Source organism: Sceloporus undulatus, chromosome 6 (assembly GCF_019175285.1).
Source record: "Sceloporus undulatus isolate JIND9_A2432 ecotype Alabama chromosome 6, SceUnd_v1.1, whole genome shotgun sequence".
NCBI lineage: Eukaryota > Metazoa > Chordata > Lepidosauria > Squamata > Phrynosomatidae > Sceloporus > Sceloporus undulatus.
Genome location: NC_056527.1, coordinates 167,217,096 through 167,234,827, shown reverse-complemented (window position 1 = coordinate 167,234,827; position 17,732 = coordinate 167,217,096). Strand labels below are relative to the sequence as shown.

At 45.7% G+C, this 17,732-nt stretch overlaps 1 protein-coding gene across 1 annotated transcript in view; it reads right to left on the bottom strand.

The window, feature by feature from the left end:
* Window positions 1–1,553: 1,553 nt before the first annotated feature.
* The window catches only part of RGMA (repulsive guidance molecule BMP co-receptor a), a 32,663-nt gene continuing 16,484 nt past the window's right edge, over window positions 1,554–17,732 (bottom strand). Inside the window, 5 exon segments of the mRNA XM_042474018.1 lie at window positions 1,554–1,744; window positions 1,747–1,799; window positions 1,801–1,919; window positions 1,921–2,235; window positions 4,182–4,693. Coding sequence (XP_042329952.1) covers window positions 1,554–1,744; window positions 1,747–1,799; window positions 1,801–1,919; window positions 1,921–2,235; window positions 4,182–4,693 — 1,190 coding nt within the window.

The following is a 17,732-nucleotide window of genomic DNA, read 5'->3' as shown; positions in this document are numbered from 1 at the left end:
AACCATATGTGCATCTCGTGTTATAGTGGCACTGCCTGCACAACTCTGCTTCGGCAATCTTGGGGCAACCCTTGGTCAATAACATCCAACCTCTCTTCACAAGGGGAATTTGCATGTAAGACACAAACAGATTGTAGGCAAAACCTGAACACAAGCCGAATATTCTGTGCAAACGGGATACAGTCTCCATCATTATGCAAAGGGATCTGCAATACTTTTTGAGACTAGCTGCGTGAAAGAAGTTGTAGCATAAGCTTTTGTAGACTTGGTCCACTTCTTCAGACTTTGTCTACAAAAGCTTATGCACAGTATGCTCAAAGTAGGTCCAAAAGTGCTGCCAGATCCCTTGCGTACTGATATTCCAGACCCAAATAATGTTGAGCTTCCTACTAATAGTCACGGACGTAAGAACCACTTCCATCCCTGTTGGACCAAGTCCATTTTGGCAGACCATGGCCTCTGAAGCCCACATAACCCCTACTTTAAAATTTTGAGGAAATGAAAAAAAATGGCTCATGCTTTTTCATTAGAATAGACCACACTCTCCCATCCCCTCACAGGTTTTTTAAAAAGCATATTTCTGCTTCGGTAACCAACAGTGAGTTCTCCTTGGGCTGCAAAATTGGCCTTGAACCATTTGCCCTCCCTCTCCCCCCCTGCTCTACACAGCAGCTCTCCTGGGTTTCATCCAGGAATCATTCCCAGGTGACATATCAATCTCCAAGGGACCATCTGTGTGCAAAAACATTCTTTGCTATGAGCAAAGCCACTTGTGACATGCACCTTAAAGTTCCTTTGTACAGCTAGAAGATGCCAGAGGGAAGAAGGATGAAAGGAGAGAGAAGGAGGAAGGAAGGAAGGAAGGAAGGGTAGCTTTGTAATACTGCTACCAACACAGCTATGCAAAGCAACTACCAGCAGCTGCACAAGGAAGAAGATAGAGAGCAGTTGTGCACCAGCATGTTTGCACACTGAGCACCAAGTACCCCAAAGTGAGAGGAAATGCATGTGTGACCCAATTCTCAGGGAGCATTTGGCACTCTCTGGCAACAAGCAGGTACATCCAATGGACTGACAACCACAAAAGCATGGGTCTGAGCCACACAGAATCTTTTCTGTGGGTCTTTTCTTCTTTCTTACACCCCAGTTGCACTCCTGGCATTCTCTCTCCAGCAGCAACAAGGAGCCACCCTCTTTGGGAAAATTTCACAAATGCCAATGCTACGATGACCGCAAACCACTCACAGTAAGACAAAAGGAACGCTGGGGTGGACAGCAAGGCATCCTCCCATTGTCCCCACGACAGGATGAAGAAAACTGAAAACAGGGCTAAAGTTGGGATCCAATCTAGTAGAGATGCTTCAAATAAGAGAGGCCTCGGTTTTCCCAAAGGTCCAAACATGTTGGGGTTTCTGGAGGAGAGAAGGGGTTAAAAACACGAACTCCAGTATGCAAGCCTCGGCCTCTGGATAACAGTACTCTAACACAACTGTTCATTCCCAGTGCTGTGATGCTGGGTCTATAGGAACAGGCTGGACAATGGCTCAAACATGTCAAGACCAGCAGTGGAAGCAAAAGAAGAGGAGGGGCAGGGAATGTTTTGAGGAGGCCATATTGCCCGGTTCCAAAGCTCGTGTCCTTTCGTACAGGTGCAACTTGTCCTTGTTGGAGTGAAGCATCTTGACGTCTTCGAAAGCATAGTAAGCAGCCAGGGTAAAGTTGACGCGCCCGTCTCAAAAGGTCAGACGCAGGATTGGAAGTACAAGTCCTCCACTGGGAGCTTCTCTCGGCACTTGCCAGGCTGTCTCATAGGTGAAAGCCTCTGGCGAAGAGGGAAGGCTGGGGCCTTTTCGGCGAGCCCGGTTTTCCGTGGTCTGGGTGGTGGAGCGGAAGGCCTGGAAGTCTATCTGCTGGTTGAGCCGGGCATCCCCGGAGGCAGAGGTAAAGGCCCTGGTTGTCTCCATCTTCCACAGCTTTCACCACCTCCTCGGGCATCCGCACAGCGAAGGTCAGGTAGCGGCCCACCTGCCTGACCACAATGGTGGTGCCAATGTACTTGGCCTGGATCTCGATGTGCTGGCCAGAGACTTTCTCAATGATTTTCAAGCTGTTGGCACCGTGCTTGTCGCCGCCGTTTTTGGAGCCGTCAGCGAAGGCAGCGGGGAGTTCATCCATCTCAGCTTGGTAGACCTTCTGGTCCACGCATTCCTGGAAGCTCTTGAAGATGATGGTGAGCTGTGTGGGGAAAGATGATAGGAAAAGGGGAAAAGTTACATATATGTGTGACAAGGGTCCTGAATTCCAACCATACCCATCCCAGACTTTGCCTCCGTCCTCCTCTGTACTACTTAAGGACTCTCAAGTGGTGAGACTTTATCTCTCTGGAAATGGATTTGGCCTTGACACAACTCAAAAGGCAATAGCTAATGAAAGATAACTTCTGGAATGGGTACTATGTGTGTTTAAACCAGGATCAGGCAATGACTCAAGACTTATTCTGGCTTTTTTTAAATTTCATCAGCCAACCCAGGTCCAATCTGCACTGCAGAAATAATACAGTTTGACGTTGATGTAAAGAAGGCTAAATGTCTCACAAAACTACATCACCCAGAATTTCATAGCATGGAGCCATGGCTGTTAAAGTGGCACCAAATGGCTTTATTTCTGCAGTGCAGGCGCAGCTTGTGGGAAATTCAGCAATTTTGGGCAAAAAGAAAAACAGAAGTTTTTGCTCTTGTCTGTGTGTGTGCCTTCAATTTGGCTATTGACCTATAAGGACCCCATGAATTTCATAGGGCTTTTTAATACTGTCAGCCCCCAGTTCCTGGGAAAAACACACACACATGTGTATATACACACACACACACAAAGCCAATCCACCAGTAACTGGATTTTCTGTAACACCAGACAGGGAGGGAATTAACTCAAAGGAAATGGGCTGTAACAATAACATTTTGTTCTAATTTTCTTAATTAATTGTGTCTTTTCGGCCTCAATTTCCATTAGATCCCTGTATTCTGCTTCTGATGTCTTTATAGCACATAACATAATTCATTTGCTACTTCTTCCCCAAATATTATTGCAACATACATTTTAATTGGATTCAGGAGAAAAGGACTATATTCAAGCTATACATTATTATTATTATTATTTGCTGTAGATTTAAAAAATGCAGATCAATGCTGAAAAGGGACAGAACAGCCTCATGAATGAACTGTTTTGGCTGACAATAGTCGCTGCATATATACAATTTATGGTCGCTCTAGGAATCTCTAGGTCCTCCAGCACAACTCTGCTGGACATTGACCATAGAGTCACACTGGAGGACCATTTGAAGGTCCTCCATCGTGATTCTAGGGTCAACCTCTGATGGATGTTGACCACAGAGTTGTGGACTTAGAGATTCCTACACAGAGGTTCTTTCACCTAAAATGTAGTGGTTTTTTAATTTGTGGTTGTTCCCCTTGCAAGGAAGTCCTGCAACCCTTAACTCCAGCAAATGCGGAAAGCCCACAATATTGCTTTTGAATGACATGATCTGCCTTTGGGGAAAAGGCAGGATAGTAAGCCAATAAGTAAAAGGTAAGGCATTACTAACACAATGTCCACAAGAGGGCAACCTCCTCAACATAAAATACCTTTCCTAGTAGGTGTAAAGACTAGCGATATAGTTTCATAAATGGTAGTTTCTTGGGACATAAAACTACAGTGGTCCCTCCACATTTGTTGGGGATAGGGACGAAAACCCCAAATAAAAATTCACTATGCTTTTGACCTCAGAGAAAACTTTTCTAGGAATCTTTAAGTCCTCCAGCGCAACTCCATGGTCAACATCTGCCAGAGGTTGATCAAAGAAAGAATCATGCTGGAGGACCTACAAATGCCTAGAGAAGTGCTTTCTCTATCAATTTCTAGGTTCTCCAGCACAACACAATGGTCAACTTCTGGAAGAGTTGCACTGGAGGACCTAGAGATTCCTAGAGAGAACATATTAATCAAAGCCGCAAATAATCCAATCCACGAAAGTCAAAGCCGCAAATGTGGAGGACCAATGGCAATGCTCTTGTGGACTGCAGCCCTTCTTTCCAGCCCCAGTGAAAACACTGAGCAAGTGACTTGCTTTTGTTCAACGCGCATGGAGCAAAATGTGCATGACAATGACCAATTTCCTCTGCGCTTACCTTGCTGGTGGCTGTTGCCATGGAACCAGGCAGGACAGGTGTGTTTGTCACCTGGACGTTCAGGTAGTTATTGTCTATGAGGGGCCAAGCCCCCTGGACTTTGCATGTCTGGAAACTGTCCGAAAAAGTCCTGAGGTGGGGGTCCCCAAAGAGCCCGCAGTGAGTGTAGTTGGGAGGCGGGGAGTGTTTATGGAAGCTCCTCTCGTAATGGCAGATTTCGGGGCTGTCCGAACGCTCCTGGCTGTCTCCTCTTGGTGGGGGGCGGAGGCGGGGTGGCGAGGTGGGCCCGTCTTTGGAGCAGTTGTGTTGGGCCATGAGATCGTCAATGCCGTGGACAGCGGAGTGGTAAAACAAGTCCCCCCGGCAGGTGCGGGCAGTGTGGTGGGTGCAGTGGGCGTAGGCGCGCAGGGCGGTGCAGAATTCGGGGGCCTCCTCCGCACCCAGGTTGTGGGGCCCAGACGTGGCGGCCAGGAATTCAGAGTTGCACTTCATGATTCTGCAGGGAGACGTCACTAGGAGGGAAGAGGACATAAGAGACATAAGGTGAAGCAAAGGAGAGCTCTGAGGGAAGTGGATTCATCTTCATTTCCCTGGTTCTTCTTCCATGCACTTGTTGCAACGGGAATCTTGGCTCCTCTCGGCCCAAGGGCCTCCAGGAACATCCTCCGAGGAAGACCCGTAACTCATAGGAACGTATGCTGGAATCCTAGATCCCCTTTTACTGAGACTGCATCTGCATTGCAGAAATAATCCAGTTTGACATCACTTTAACTGCCACGGCTCAGTGCGATGGAATTCTGGGGATTGTAGTTTTGTGAGACATTTCAACCTTCTCTGTTGGAGAGCTCTGGTGACACAGGAATCTACATTTCTCAGGTTCCGTATCACTGAGCCATGGCAGTTTAAGTGATGTCAAACCAGATTATTTCTACAGTGTAGATGCAGCCTTAGTGCAACTTTACATATACTTAGCTAAGAAGTAGAAGCACTAAGAAACCTGGTTAATGGATTGTAAAGATGTGTATCAGGATACCAGCAATGTGAGCTATGGACATCGGTCTGCAATAGCCATCAGGCACTTTGCTGGTCCTGGTAACGTAACAGCAGGCTTCTACTGGAAACAGATGTTAGGAAATTGACCACTTCAAAATCCCACATACATAAATCCATTAACAAAGACGTAACTCCCATACAGGATTCTGGCTGTAAGAAAATAGCAAACCCATCCAGCCCAGTGTTGTCAGCTCTGACTTGCAGCAGCTCTCAGTGTTTCAGATAAGATAAGGACAAAGGTGGAAAGCTGGAGGAGGAGAGAGAAGCTGGGATGTTTTAAAAGCAGCTGAAAAAGCAGGATGACGGGATTAACTGGGATTGTCCCTGCCAAACTGGGACAGTTGGGAGTGTATATTTGAAACCCTGTCAGTTGTTGCAATCATAATAAATCATAATCATAATCATAATCATAATGAAAGTCAGCCAGGCAGACCAATGATCAGACTCAGTCCAAGGCAGCTTCTTAGGGCCCTACTTAACCCTTATATTTCAGAGCTAGCTACCAGTTTCACTGCCATGACTGTGGTCTATAGACTCCTGGGATTTGTAATTTTGTGAGCCACTGCAGCAAAAAACAAAACCAAATACCTTCTGAAACTAGAAATCCCTGGCCTACATTGAAACCTTCTGTCCAGGAGGAATTTCAAAAATGTCCTCCATTTTGAGCATGACTGAGAAGCATGAATTTACATTTCTGTGAGTTTTTAGCATTTGTTTGGTCATGTCTTATATTTTTCTCGAATGTCCTACATTTTGGGGTGCCTTTCCCTCTGCGACCACTGTGTAGGATCCACGCATTCATGGATCTCCAGGGGATGCACAAAAGAGGCAGAGACAAAAGAATTCTGGGAGCTGCAGTCCAAAAAAAGCAACAAGCTTGACTCTATCCAAAGACTGAACTATTCCAAACTAATATTTGATTCCACAGAAGGCAAGTCCCTTTGTTTCATTCATTCATTCGTCACAGAATAAATGCATTTGGGGATGCACTTTGAAAAAGTTACAGAAACAGAAGTTACACACTGCCATGGCCTTCCATCCAGAACCTGGAGATAAAACTCCAAGATGCTTTTGGAATTGTTTGGAACAGTTTATTAAGACTGGTAAAAGGGAAGTGAATGCACCCCAGGGCCAGCAGGGGGCACTGTTTCCCCAGGAAAAGTTCTTCCAGCCTAAGCTTCATCTCTGACCCAAACTTCTCCACTTGCTGTTTCACCCATGTCTCCATATAAGGCTAAATTTCCAAAGCCAGGTGTTGCATATAAACTTGGACACGGCCAGTATGTGTACATATGTGTGTGTGTGGAGATGGAGGCAGAGAAATGTGAGCAAAACAGATGTGAAAGCCACATGCCTTTTTCCTCCCACCTCTCCATGTTGTTGCAATGCTGGAACGTAAGCAGATGTGGGCTGGATCCTGAGAAAAGTGTGTCTTTTCCAACTTGCTAATAATGCCCAACCTTGTGCTGCTAGGAAGGCCAAGAGCAGGAGGTGAAGGCGCTGCAGAGCTCCTGTGTTGTTCTTCCCCAGCAATTGGTAGTATAGAGGTAGACTGCCTCTGAGCATGGAGGTTGCACTAAAGATCACAGCTACTCACAACTGATGGACTCAGTTCTCTTCCTTGGATTAGGATTCTTGTTGTTGTTGTGTGCCTCCAAGTCCTTTTTGACTTACGGCGACCCTAGGTTTTCTTAGCAAGTTTTTTCAGAGTGGGTTTGACATTGCCTTCCTCTGAGGCTGAGAGAAATGATGTGGCTAAGTGCTATGGAATTCTGGGAACTGCAATTTGTTGTTTAGTGCCATGCCTAAGCGAATCAAAATTGGTCCTGATCAAGACATTAATTCTACATGTGGCTCAAGGTGAGCAGGTGTAGAATTGCATCTAAGGCACACTGCAGAAATGATCTGGTTTGACACCACTTTAACTGCCATGGCTCAATGCTATGGAATTCTGGGAATTACCATTTGTTGTTGTGGCGCCAGAGCAAAGTGGTATCAAACTGCATTATTTCTGCAGCGTGAATCTCTTCCTGCAGCTCTGGGAAAACAAAGGTGTTCTTTGAGAATGCAAATGACGGCAGGGCTCTCAAGCTGAGATCTGTTCCACCTCCTTCTGCCTTAATCTGTTGGCAAAGCTGCCTCCTTCTGCACATTTCCTCTGCACCTGGGATGCCTTCAGATTGCACAAACACCTACGGGATCCTGTCTCTTTGGCACGGACGCAAGGCACATCAAGGAGGTGGAAGCCAAGATCAGAGAAGGATTCCTGTGTTTGCCAGGGGTGGGTTGGACCAAGGAAGGGTGAGGCATGTCCACAGTGGCACAAGGGAGTGAGTGGCTCTATCTCCAAAATGCAGCCCGTCAGCTGTATGCACCCCTCAAAGCCACTTTAAGGCCCATACAACCCTTCCTATTTATTTATCTGCAAACCCTATAGCTTTTAAAAATAACCTTGCCCTTCATGTGTTTTGGGGGATTTCAGTTCATGATTATCCCAGGCCCTGTGATATCGGGGCCAAAACCTGAGACACTGGCTGCATCCGCACCGCAGAATCGATCCTTCAGCATCTTGCTGCCCAGCAGCATAGAAATCCGCCTCTCGGCATTGATGCCTGGATTTCAAGGTGGATTTGGGGGAAGTTTACAGGTGTGGAAATGGTATCGTGATTGTAAATGTGAATAGCAAACGCTTAATTATGTCTAGCCTAACCAGTATCCGCTCACCAAATTCTCTACCCAAGAAAAAGGCCTTGCCAGATCATTAAGTGGGAGCCTGCAAAAGGAACCTTTGCTAATTTCATTCTCAAAGGAATCAATTTTAGCAATTCTCTTCCTGTTTTTTTTTTAACTCCTCAAAAACTGCACCGTTTCAGACTTTGTTGTGCACCAAAATAAGTTTTTAAAGACTATCTGCAGCTTGGGACTTGGTTGTGTAAATATATATATATATATATATATGTGTGTGTGTGTGTGTGTGTGTGAGACCCTTTGGCCATTTTTGCACAGGAGACTGCATTTAGTGCACACAAATCTTGCCTTCTGCACAGAAAACAACATTTTCCTGTAGAATACATTATTTCTGCACAGAAAACAGGATTCCTGCATGCTGAAAAGCCACGTAGGAGTTCTCACAACCCCAAATTAGAAATCTCAGCACATGGGAACTCTGCAACCGTTGATGGAATATGTTCCAATATTCATACCATCCTTAGGTTGCTAGCTGGAACCTCTTTCATGCAAAGCATGAGGCTTTATCCACTGAGCTTGGAAACCTGGCAGAGAATACCGTAAAGGGAAGGAAGGAGGCAGGCAGCTAGTCTAGCAATGGTGGGAAGGAGCTTTTTTGAGGCACGTGGGTGCCATTGGTAACCTATTGAGTAAGGAGGTAGGAGAAACCTCCTTACTCAACATTGTGGAAAGTAGATCCATTAGCATAACCCCCCTGCGCTTTCATCTTAGTTAAGTGTAAAGCAGCCCCAATAATTTAGGTGGCTAAGAGAAAATATCCTCTCCCTTTAAGGATTTTCAGGCGCACACTTTCACTCCTGGCTCCCCGCTCCTCCCAGTATTTAAACTGAAGGCATAATAATTCAATCTGTTTACCGCACAGAAGGTGACTGGAAATAAACACTGTGCAAGAATGGGCCTGCAGAGCTTTTCAGTCCTCGGGCTTCAAATTGATCTTTCCAAACTGGGAGAACCGGCCTTAAAATGGCAAAATGCAGTTCAGCGTAAGCCAGGGTGGGCAACTTTGAAAGGCCGTTTTGCTTCTTCCCCAGACCTCAGTCATCGCCAGACCTCAGTCCAGTGGAAGCAAACGAAAGTGATGCAACCATAAACCAGACAAAACCACTAACTCCACATGTGCATTAGGAAGAGATCTGAGCTGGATGCAACTGACCAAGAAAGGGATCTTGGTGGTTGGAAAGCTTAAAGAAAAGGTCAGCCTGATGTTAAGAAAAGGAAGCAAATTCCAAGTTGGGCAAAAGTAGACAAGGGACTGACCACAAAAATGGACAGTATCATATGCCCTTATACCTGGGGTGGGTAAAGTGCAACCTGTGGGCTGCATGTGGCTCCTAAGGCAAGCAAGTGGCTACTAGCAATCTGTACTTCATAATAACATTTATTGATTTATACCCCGCTCTTCAGCCAAAAGGCTATCAGAGTGGCTTACAAATGGTTAATTAGACATTTATGTAATACTTTATGTACTTTGTGCAGTAATGTCAGGCTACATCTGCACCATTTGCACATTTGACACCATTTTAATTGACCTGATGCAGTGTTATGGAACTCTGGGAGTTGTAGTTTTGTGAGATATTTAGCCTTCTCTGTCAGAGAGCTCTGGTGTGACAACAAACTCCAAATCCCATAGCACTGAGCCATGGCGGTTAAAGTGGTACCAGACTGCATGGGTTTTGCAGCGTGGAAGCAGCTTATGGCAGAGATAATTAAAAACACTCCTCCTTGAATGACAAATCCCAGAATGCCATAGGATGGAGCCTATGTGCAATGAAAGCATTATAACTGTGTTGAGTGAAAGGGCCCCAGGAGACCCTTGTGCCTTTCTGCTGCTCCTTCCAGTCTTTTTCCACTCCTCTGGAATTTGGAGAAGGGGACCTCTTGCCTTGTAGATGATGAATATGAAATGCTGGGAAAGCAACCCCACCCCATTTCAACGCCAGCCCCATTTAATCTGACACACAACCCTGGAAAGTGGGTTTGAACAGAGGCCAAGAAAATCCTTCTTGGTTCATGTTCCCATAATCCATTTTCCATCGACTCACAATGCATCTGCCTTTCAGCTGTGGGTGACTTAGAAATGTTTGGAAAGGTTGGAAGGGAGGGAACACTGTTAGGGACTCCAGCTCCCAGAATGCTGGTGGGGCATTCTGGGAGTTGTAGTTGCTCCAAGTGAAAGAAAGGCAGAATTGAGTTGTGGTTAAGATTCAACGCCTTGGCAATACCAGCGCATAGTACAGTCGACCCTCCATTATACAGAGATTCTTTATCCACTGATAGAAAATATTTCCCCCCAAAATCTAAATTCAAAACAATAAACCTTGATTTTGCCTTTTTATATAAGGGACACCATTTTACTACCACATCCAATAGTACATATTGCAGTGGGCACTTGGTAACTGCTGGGCTTTGGTTCCAGGACCCCGGGAGATAGCAAAATCTGTGGATGTTCAAGGGTTATTATACCACATCCACTATTGTATGTTGTGTGTGTATTGTTTGCTTTCAAGTTGCTTCCGACTTATGGCAACCCTAAGGAAACATGAAAACACATACATACACAACTCTTCTTTGGCTAGTGACCTGAGTACCCTAAAGGCACCAGATCCCCTCTGATATTGGAAGCTAAGCAGGGTCAGTCCTGGTTAGGACTTGGGCAGGAGACTGCCAATGAATGTCAGGTTGCTGTAGGCTCTGTTTCAGAGGAAGGAACTGACAAAACCATCTCTGCGTCTTCCTTGCCTAAGAAAACCATATAAAATTCATGGGGTTGCCACAAGTCCTTGCCTAGGAAACGCCTAGAGAATTCATGGAGTTGCCATAAATTGATAGGCACCTTGCAAACACATGCATGCACAACTATTCTTTGGCTAGTGACCTAAGTACCCTAAAGGGACCAGATCCCCTCTGATATTGGAAGCTAAGCAGGATCAGCCCTGGTTAGTACTTGGGCAGGTGACCGCCAACCAACGCCAGGTGCTGTAAGCTCTGTTTCGGAGGAAGGAAGTGACAAAACCATCTCTGCGTCTTCCTTGCCTAAGAAAGCCCTATGAAATTCATGGGGTCACCACAAGTCGACAGGCGACTTGAAGGCACATTACAGACACACTGTGTGAGAAGACTTCACAGCAGCAACCAAACCACCCCAACACTCTTCCGGGACAGTGATGCACGCCTCTGCCTCACGTTTTAGAAAGCCTCGGCAGAGAGGGTACCCACCAGGGAAGAAAACCAAATGGCCAGGACTATGGAGGAGTGAATGCCCTTTGGTGCAACCCTGACGGGAGGCCATTCATCTCCAGGGTCTTTGAACTGCTAATCATCAAGTCAGATCTTTGCAGCCAAGAAAAAGATGGATTATCCCACCCTTGTTTGCATGACAAGACGGTGGAGGGGAGAAAGAGGGGTCCCATAAAACCGATTAGACCAGGGTGAAGAAAAATGGGGTAGTGTGGGGACCCTGAAAGCAGCAGGTCCCCAAAAAGAGAAAGAAAAGTCTCGAGGAAGAAGGACAAGGAATCAGGCCATTGGGGCGTGTAAAAGAAGAAAGAATCTGATAGAGCAATAAATTTATCACCATGCGCAAAGGAATGAGGTCAGGTTTCAACAGCATGAGGAGAGGCGTGAAAAGGGGGGAAGGAAGATGTGTGAAAACCAGAGCCAGCATTCCTAAAATGGAGATTTTATTGTCCGTGAGTTTGGAAAGGGAAAGAACAGAAGAGCAGAGAGGAGAGAGATGTCTGCCAAGCTTTGTCTGTCTTAGAGCTGGGATTTTATGCTTTTCTGTCCCTGGGGAAAAATGGGGAAAGGCTTCAGTTGGCAATGTTCACCTTTATTTGTATTTTGCAGGGCTGGCTGTGCCAGGACTATGGCAACAAATGTGGGTGCGGAGGCAAAAGTGGTCACCACTAGCCATGTTAGTGGGATAATCCTGGGATTTCTAGCCTGAGAACTATCTGCGAAGGCAGTTTATCCTTAGCAGCTTGATATTCTGAAGTTTGCAAGGCTGGATGCTCCTTTGAGCTGTCATAGTGAGCAGCTGTTGAAATTCCTCTCCTCTGTGCATTTTAGTTATTCATTTGATTTGTGTCCCATCTTTCTCCCAAATGGGACTCACAAGAGGCTTACAATCTAGTTTATTCAAGGTGCAAAAAGAATCCTGTGGCACCTCTGAGCAAAGTAAGTTGTAGCGTAAGTTTCCATAGACTCAGTCTACTTCCTCAGATGCAATCCACACTCTTTCAGCCTCAGAGGACAGCAACAAGTCTATGAAAGTAAGATTACAAAAGCTTATGCTACAATTTATTTCATTCATTTATCTCAGAGGTGCTACAAGATCCCTTTGCATGCTGATATTCCAGACTAACATGGAGATGCCCCCGAAATCTAAGTTAATATCACCCAAGCCCTTCTAAAGCGAGCCGGACTAGTGGACATCCCCTTTCCATGTCAGTGGGTTGTGGAATCTGTGCTGGGCTTTAGTCCAAATGCTAAAAGGGTTTCCCCAAAGATACTAATTCCTTTCCCCCAAATAACTTCATTCCTTTTGAAGTTCAGAGTAAACCCTGGAGTGGATTCGCAGCCCCAGCGGCATGGATTACCTGCTACTTTTGCTAAAGGGAAGAGGCAACCCAAGATGTGGTGCTTTAAGGACTGGCCAGGGAAGAAGAGAGTGAAGTTTCTGGATGTGGTCTGAGTGGAAGAGATCCCCTTACCTTTCCTTCCTCCTCCCTTCCCCTCCTTTTATCCAGGGCCATCCATCAAAGCCTCTCATGCTCAGAGGCAGGGAAGGTAGGGCCCTAAACTGTCCCTCTGGAATAAGAAGGCCTGCCATTTGTGGAGAATTAGGAGCAAGGTTTGCAAAAGGTGAACTTCAAAGCCAGCGGAACAGAAGTGCCCCTAAGGAGTGAAATCATAAACCTGGGCTTGAAAAACAATCTTTTTTTATATATATGCAATGCTGAACCAACTAACTCCCATTGCCTTGGCCTTTTCTCTTTCTTTTTTTCTTTCTGAATGGTTATGAAAAAGTATGATTGCACAGAAATTGATAAACTGTCTCAGCTGATCCGAAACAGATCAACCGACAAATTCAAGAAGGACTGGGCAGAAATGATGGAATACTTCGATTCAAATTGGGGACACACAGCAATGCAAGCAATCGAATAAGAAATAAAAATATTAGGACGAAACAGGGGGATCTTGATAAGGAATAACTTAGGCCTGGTACATACCTTCTGGAAGGTCTGGGCTGGTGGTGGCAGTTTTTCTGTGGGAGGGAAGCCACAGCCACCAAACTGCATGGCTTCCCACCGCTGGCGTAACAAGTGTGCCACTGGAGCACTGGTTATGTACGTGCCATGCGTCGCTGTGCGGATGCCACATGGCACTTACATAATAATGGCAGCACCCATGTATACAGGGTGCCACCATTGTTACGTCGCCATGACGTATTAGGGTTAGGGAGCGTGTACACGGTGCGCGCTCCCTAACCCTAATGCCGGCACTGGTACGCCGCTTGTTGGCGTTTTGTACCGTCTCTTACACAATTGTGATTTATCTATGATTCTTCCATTCTGATCATGTCCTGATCATGTTGGGAGTGTTCACAACAATACTTTTACAGGTCTTTAAAGGATTTCTGTGTGCATATGCTGTTCCATGTTCATAACTTCACCCCCTTTTTTGAGGTGCACCCACCCCCATCTGTACCTCCTGGTCCAACTACACACTAAACCCATCCTTGCTCCAGTGACTTTTATAAGTTTCAGCTTGCTCTGAAATTCCTGGCATGCAGAGATCTCATTGTGGGAACCTGTGGCCTAGTATGGTGCGGCTCAATACAACAGGGCCACGTGTGTTCTCTGACTCTGCTACAGCACACATGCAAACGCCAAGGAAGATAGGAAAAGAGCCCCGGGTGCATAACTCCGAACAAAACCCAGTGTACACAACAGAGAGGGCTGCCAAACATTTCAGCATCACAGGTGGAGGTGTTGATTCCAGCGATGGGTGTGGAGGATCAACCGTGAAGAAGCCACGCAACCCACAGATACAGTGGTTATTTTTTTCAAAGGTGCTATGCCTACATTCAAGGTTCTTTTTATGAATGCAAACCTTAGACTAATGCAAACTGAACAGAAGACTATCCTAGGGATTGTGGATCCCAGCTCCACATTCATGGCTCTCTCCCATTGTTGAACTTCTTTCCTTCCATCCCAGGAATAGTTTTGTTTTCGAGTGCAAAAAAGGTATTGCAAAATCAGCCTTGCTTGGAGGGAAAGGGAACTGAAGAGGTCTGTGAGAGCGTATGAGCAACGGCTCCTATTGAAAGCAGGGCTGCAGGTGTTCGTTGACTCATTCGTGGGATTAATGAGCAACGCAGCCTTGCCAATAACCTACGCAAGTTACTAGACCACAGTTTTTGGCCAGGCCACCTGCCTAGGCACAGCTATGTTCGTTGTGAATGGAAAGAAGAAGAAGAAGAGAGAGGAAAGAACCAATTTCTGCAAAGCCACAGCGCCTCTCGAAACCAGCTCCTCACTGGCCACAGGCAACTGGCTTTAAGGATGGCTTGCCCCCAAAGTTTGCAGCTAAAAAATATAGGTCTGATTTAGAGCTTGGAAAGCTACTCTTTAGAAAGAGAATGGGTTACGCTTGTAATTCCATTCACCCCAAGAAAGTCAACTCTTGAATTTCACTCTCTTCCAAAAGCAATGAAAACATGCACAACTGTTCTTTGGCTTGTGACAGCATTTTGAGTCCCTTTGGATAACATTTGAATGCCGCAAAGCTGCCAGCCTTTGGTACAAAACACATTCTGTTTTGCTCCATCACATTCTCACCTCAACACTCAGAATGGAAGGAAGATAGTAGCTCACGCCAGCACCTGCACAGTGTGATCCTCCTCCTCCACCATTCAATGCTACACCTCCTAACTATAAAAATACCTAAAGCGGCGGTCCTCAATCTTTGGTCCTCCAGGTGTTTTGGACTTCAATGCCCAGAAACCCCAACCAGCTTGACCAAGAGTCAAGGATTCTGGGAGATGAAGTCCAAAACATCTGGAGAACCAAAATTTGGGAATCACTGAACTAAAGGGTTATGTCAGTGTTTCCTGAACTCTGGTTCTCCAGATGTTTTGGACTTCAACTCCCAAAAGGTCTAGCCAGTTTAGCCAACTCTCAGGAATTCTGGGAACTGAAGTCCAAAACATTTGGAAGGCTAAAGTTTGGGAAACACTGGGTTACACCATAAAGGGAGTGAAGTTACAACTGTAATACAATAAAGTTACAGCTTCATCATTGCGAAAAGAACTAATTATTTCCAAGCTTGGAAGACATAAGGCCTATCACTCTCTTCCATTGCTGCTCTCCAGTATCAGGAGTCCAAAGAGATAATATCATTGTTTGCCTCCAAAAGTCATTTTTAAATTACAGCGATCCTAAGACGAACCTATCATAGGGTTTTCTATCCAGCTTCAGGTCCTCCCTGCTCTTCTTGCTGTTGTTGTGTGCCTTCAAGTCATTGCAAACTTATGGCAGCCCTAAGGCAACCGTATCACAGGGTTTTCTTAGCAAGATGTCTTCAGAGGATATTTGCCATTGCCTTCCTCTGAGGCTGAGAGAGTGTGACTTGCCCATGGCCACCCAGTGGGCTTTATGGCCAAGCTGGGAATGGAAGCCTGGTCTCCAAAGTTGTAATCCAACACTCAAATTACTACACCACGTTGGCTCTCTCTCCAAGCTTGAGCTAGCCAAATTTCTACCAGGAGGAACAGCTAGTTGAAATATTTCAAGAGCATTCCATGGGTAACACAGTGCAGTAATCCACCTTGGTGGCAACTATGTGCATGGATCATTTTACCCGGAATGTCCCTATCTGGGAACATGGCAGCCAATGAACCAGATCAGCTTGGTTGCTCTTCCCTCATTGCTGTTAGTCGCTATGGAACCTAAATGGAAACTCCACAGGCAGGTGCAGTCTACCTTTGCATCCCAAATAGTGGGCACAAACAGCAAGAGAAGAACATGGCCACATAGCCCAAAAGCCCCACAAAAAACTATGGATACCGGCCATGTAAGCTTTCGACTTCACAGCAAGAGAAGACATTGACCTCTTGTCCTGGCTTATAAGCTTTCAAAGGCTGGTGACTGTTGGATGCAAGACATCTAGACAGACACTTCGGCCTAGATTTAGGAAGACAAATATCATATGTCCTTATACCTGCTGCTTGTCATTAAAGGCAATGCATTTAATTGCAGCCGCCTGAGCCAACACTAACTTCTCACAACCTTCCCTACCTTGGCACCCTCTGCACTACACCTCCCATCATCCATCCTTGGAGCTACTGCCTAGGGATAATGGCAGTTGTCATTTGACATTTCTGGATGGTGGCAGGCTAAGGGAAGGCTCCTCTAAGCCAGCAGAGTTTGAAATTTGGGGGGGGGGGCAAACCATTTGATGGTTGCAAGAAGATCCGTGGATGCGGTTTTTCCCTCCTTTGTGCCGCTCCTTCTTGGAACACCCACAAAACAAAGCAAGGATTTGTTAAGGCTCCAATCAAACACCCATTACTATTATTACAGGCTGTGTGTGTGTGTGTGTGTGTGTTTGCGTGTGTGTGCACATTTCGGTGGCTGTGTAGCGGGATTTCCATTCTTAATTACAAAATTTGACAATTGCAGGTTGGTAAGCCTTTAAAACAATTTTATGAGCGAGTTTCATGAGTCCTCGTGAAAGAGGTTTTTAAAAAAGGGACTCGATGCTCATTATGCAGGCGGGGCAGAGAAAGCGGAACGCCATGCCATGCCAGCAAGCAAAACACACGGAGACGGATTCCAGTTCCTGAGCGTTCGCATGTCTCCAATTGGCGACATTTGTGGATCGACCCAGATTCTTCTCCATCCCCTTTTCCAAAAGTCAACCCACACGGCTCTCTGCCTCCTCTTCCTCTCCCAATTCCTGATCCAATTCCTCCAGAACCCATTAGCTCTTCTGGCTGCTAAATCCACTCCTGGTCTCTTGTAGGTTTTCTCCCTGATCTCCACCACAAAACAATATTTCTGTTGAAAGGTTACACATTAGCCTGCCACCATCCAGAAAAGTTCTTGCAGCAAGAAAAGTGGTCACATTACCCACCCTTGCCTGGCAGAATAATATTTACAAAGATTTAAATCTATAAAATAGATGGACAGAATTTGAAAAAATATTATTTATTTGGATACATTTCCCAAAATCCTCTAGCCAACATGGACATCACATCTCCCAGAATCCCCCAACAGTTTATGCTGCTGGTGGTTATGTGTGTGTGCGCTGTAGTCCAAAAGGTTCACTGCCCCAAGCTTTGGATATCTGTTCTTGAAAACAGGGCAAGATGGATTATCTACAGAGCAAAGGAGAGCTGGCAAGAGATGTTCCGTTGCCTCTCTTTAGAAGGACTCCAAATCTGGGATTAACCTGTCAGCACCTCTGAAGCCTTATGAAAGGGAAGATTTGAAATTCCAAAATGCAATATATCTTGCTGCTGCAAAAATATTGTTGAAATTCTATGGTAACGCGGATTAGCAGTATCACCTGTTCCATCATCTGGAGAGCAAAGATCTATGTGAGTTAAAAATATCCTATCCTTGATATTACAGAGAGAAGATATGGTTGCGATAGTATGGCGTAAACCTAAGAAATGTATTACTGTGATGGTTATTCTCTCTGCCGCAGACTTGGAAAAGTTAGCTTTCGGAACATCAATTCCAT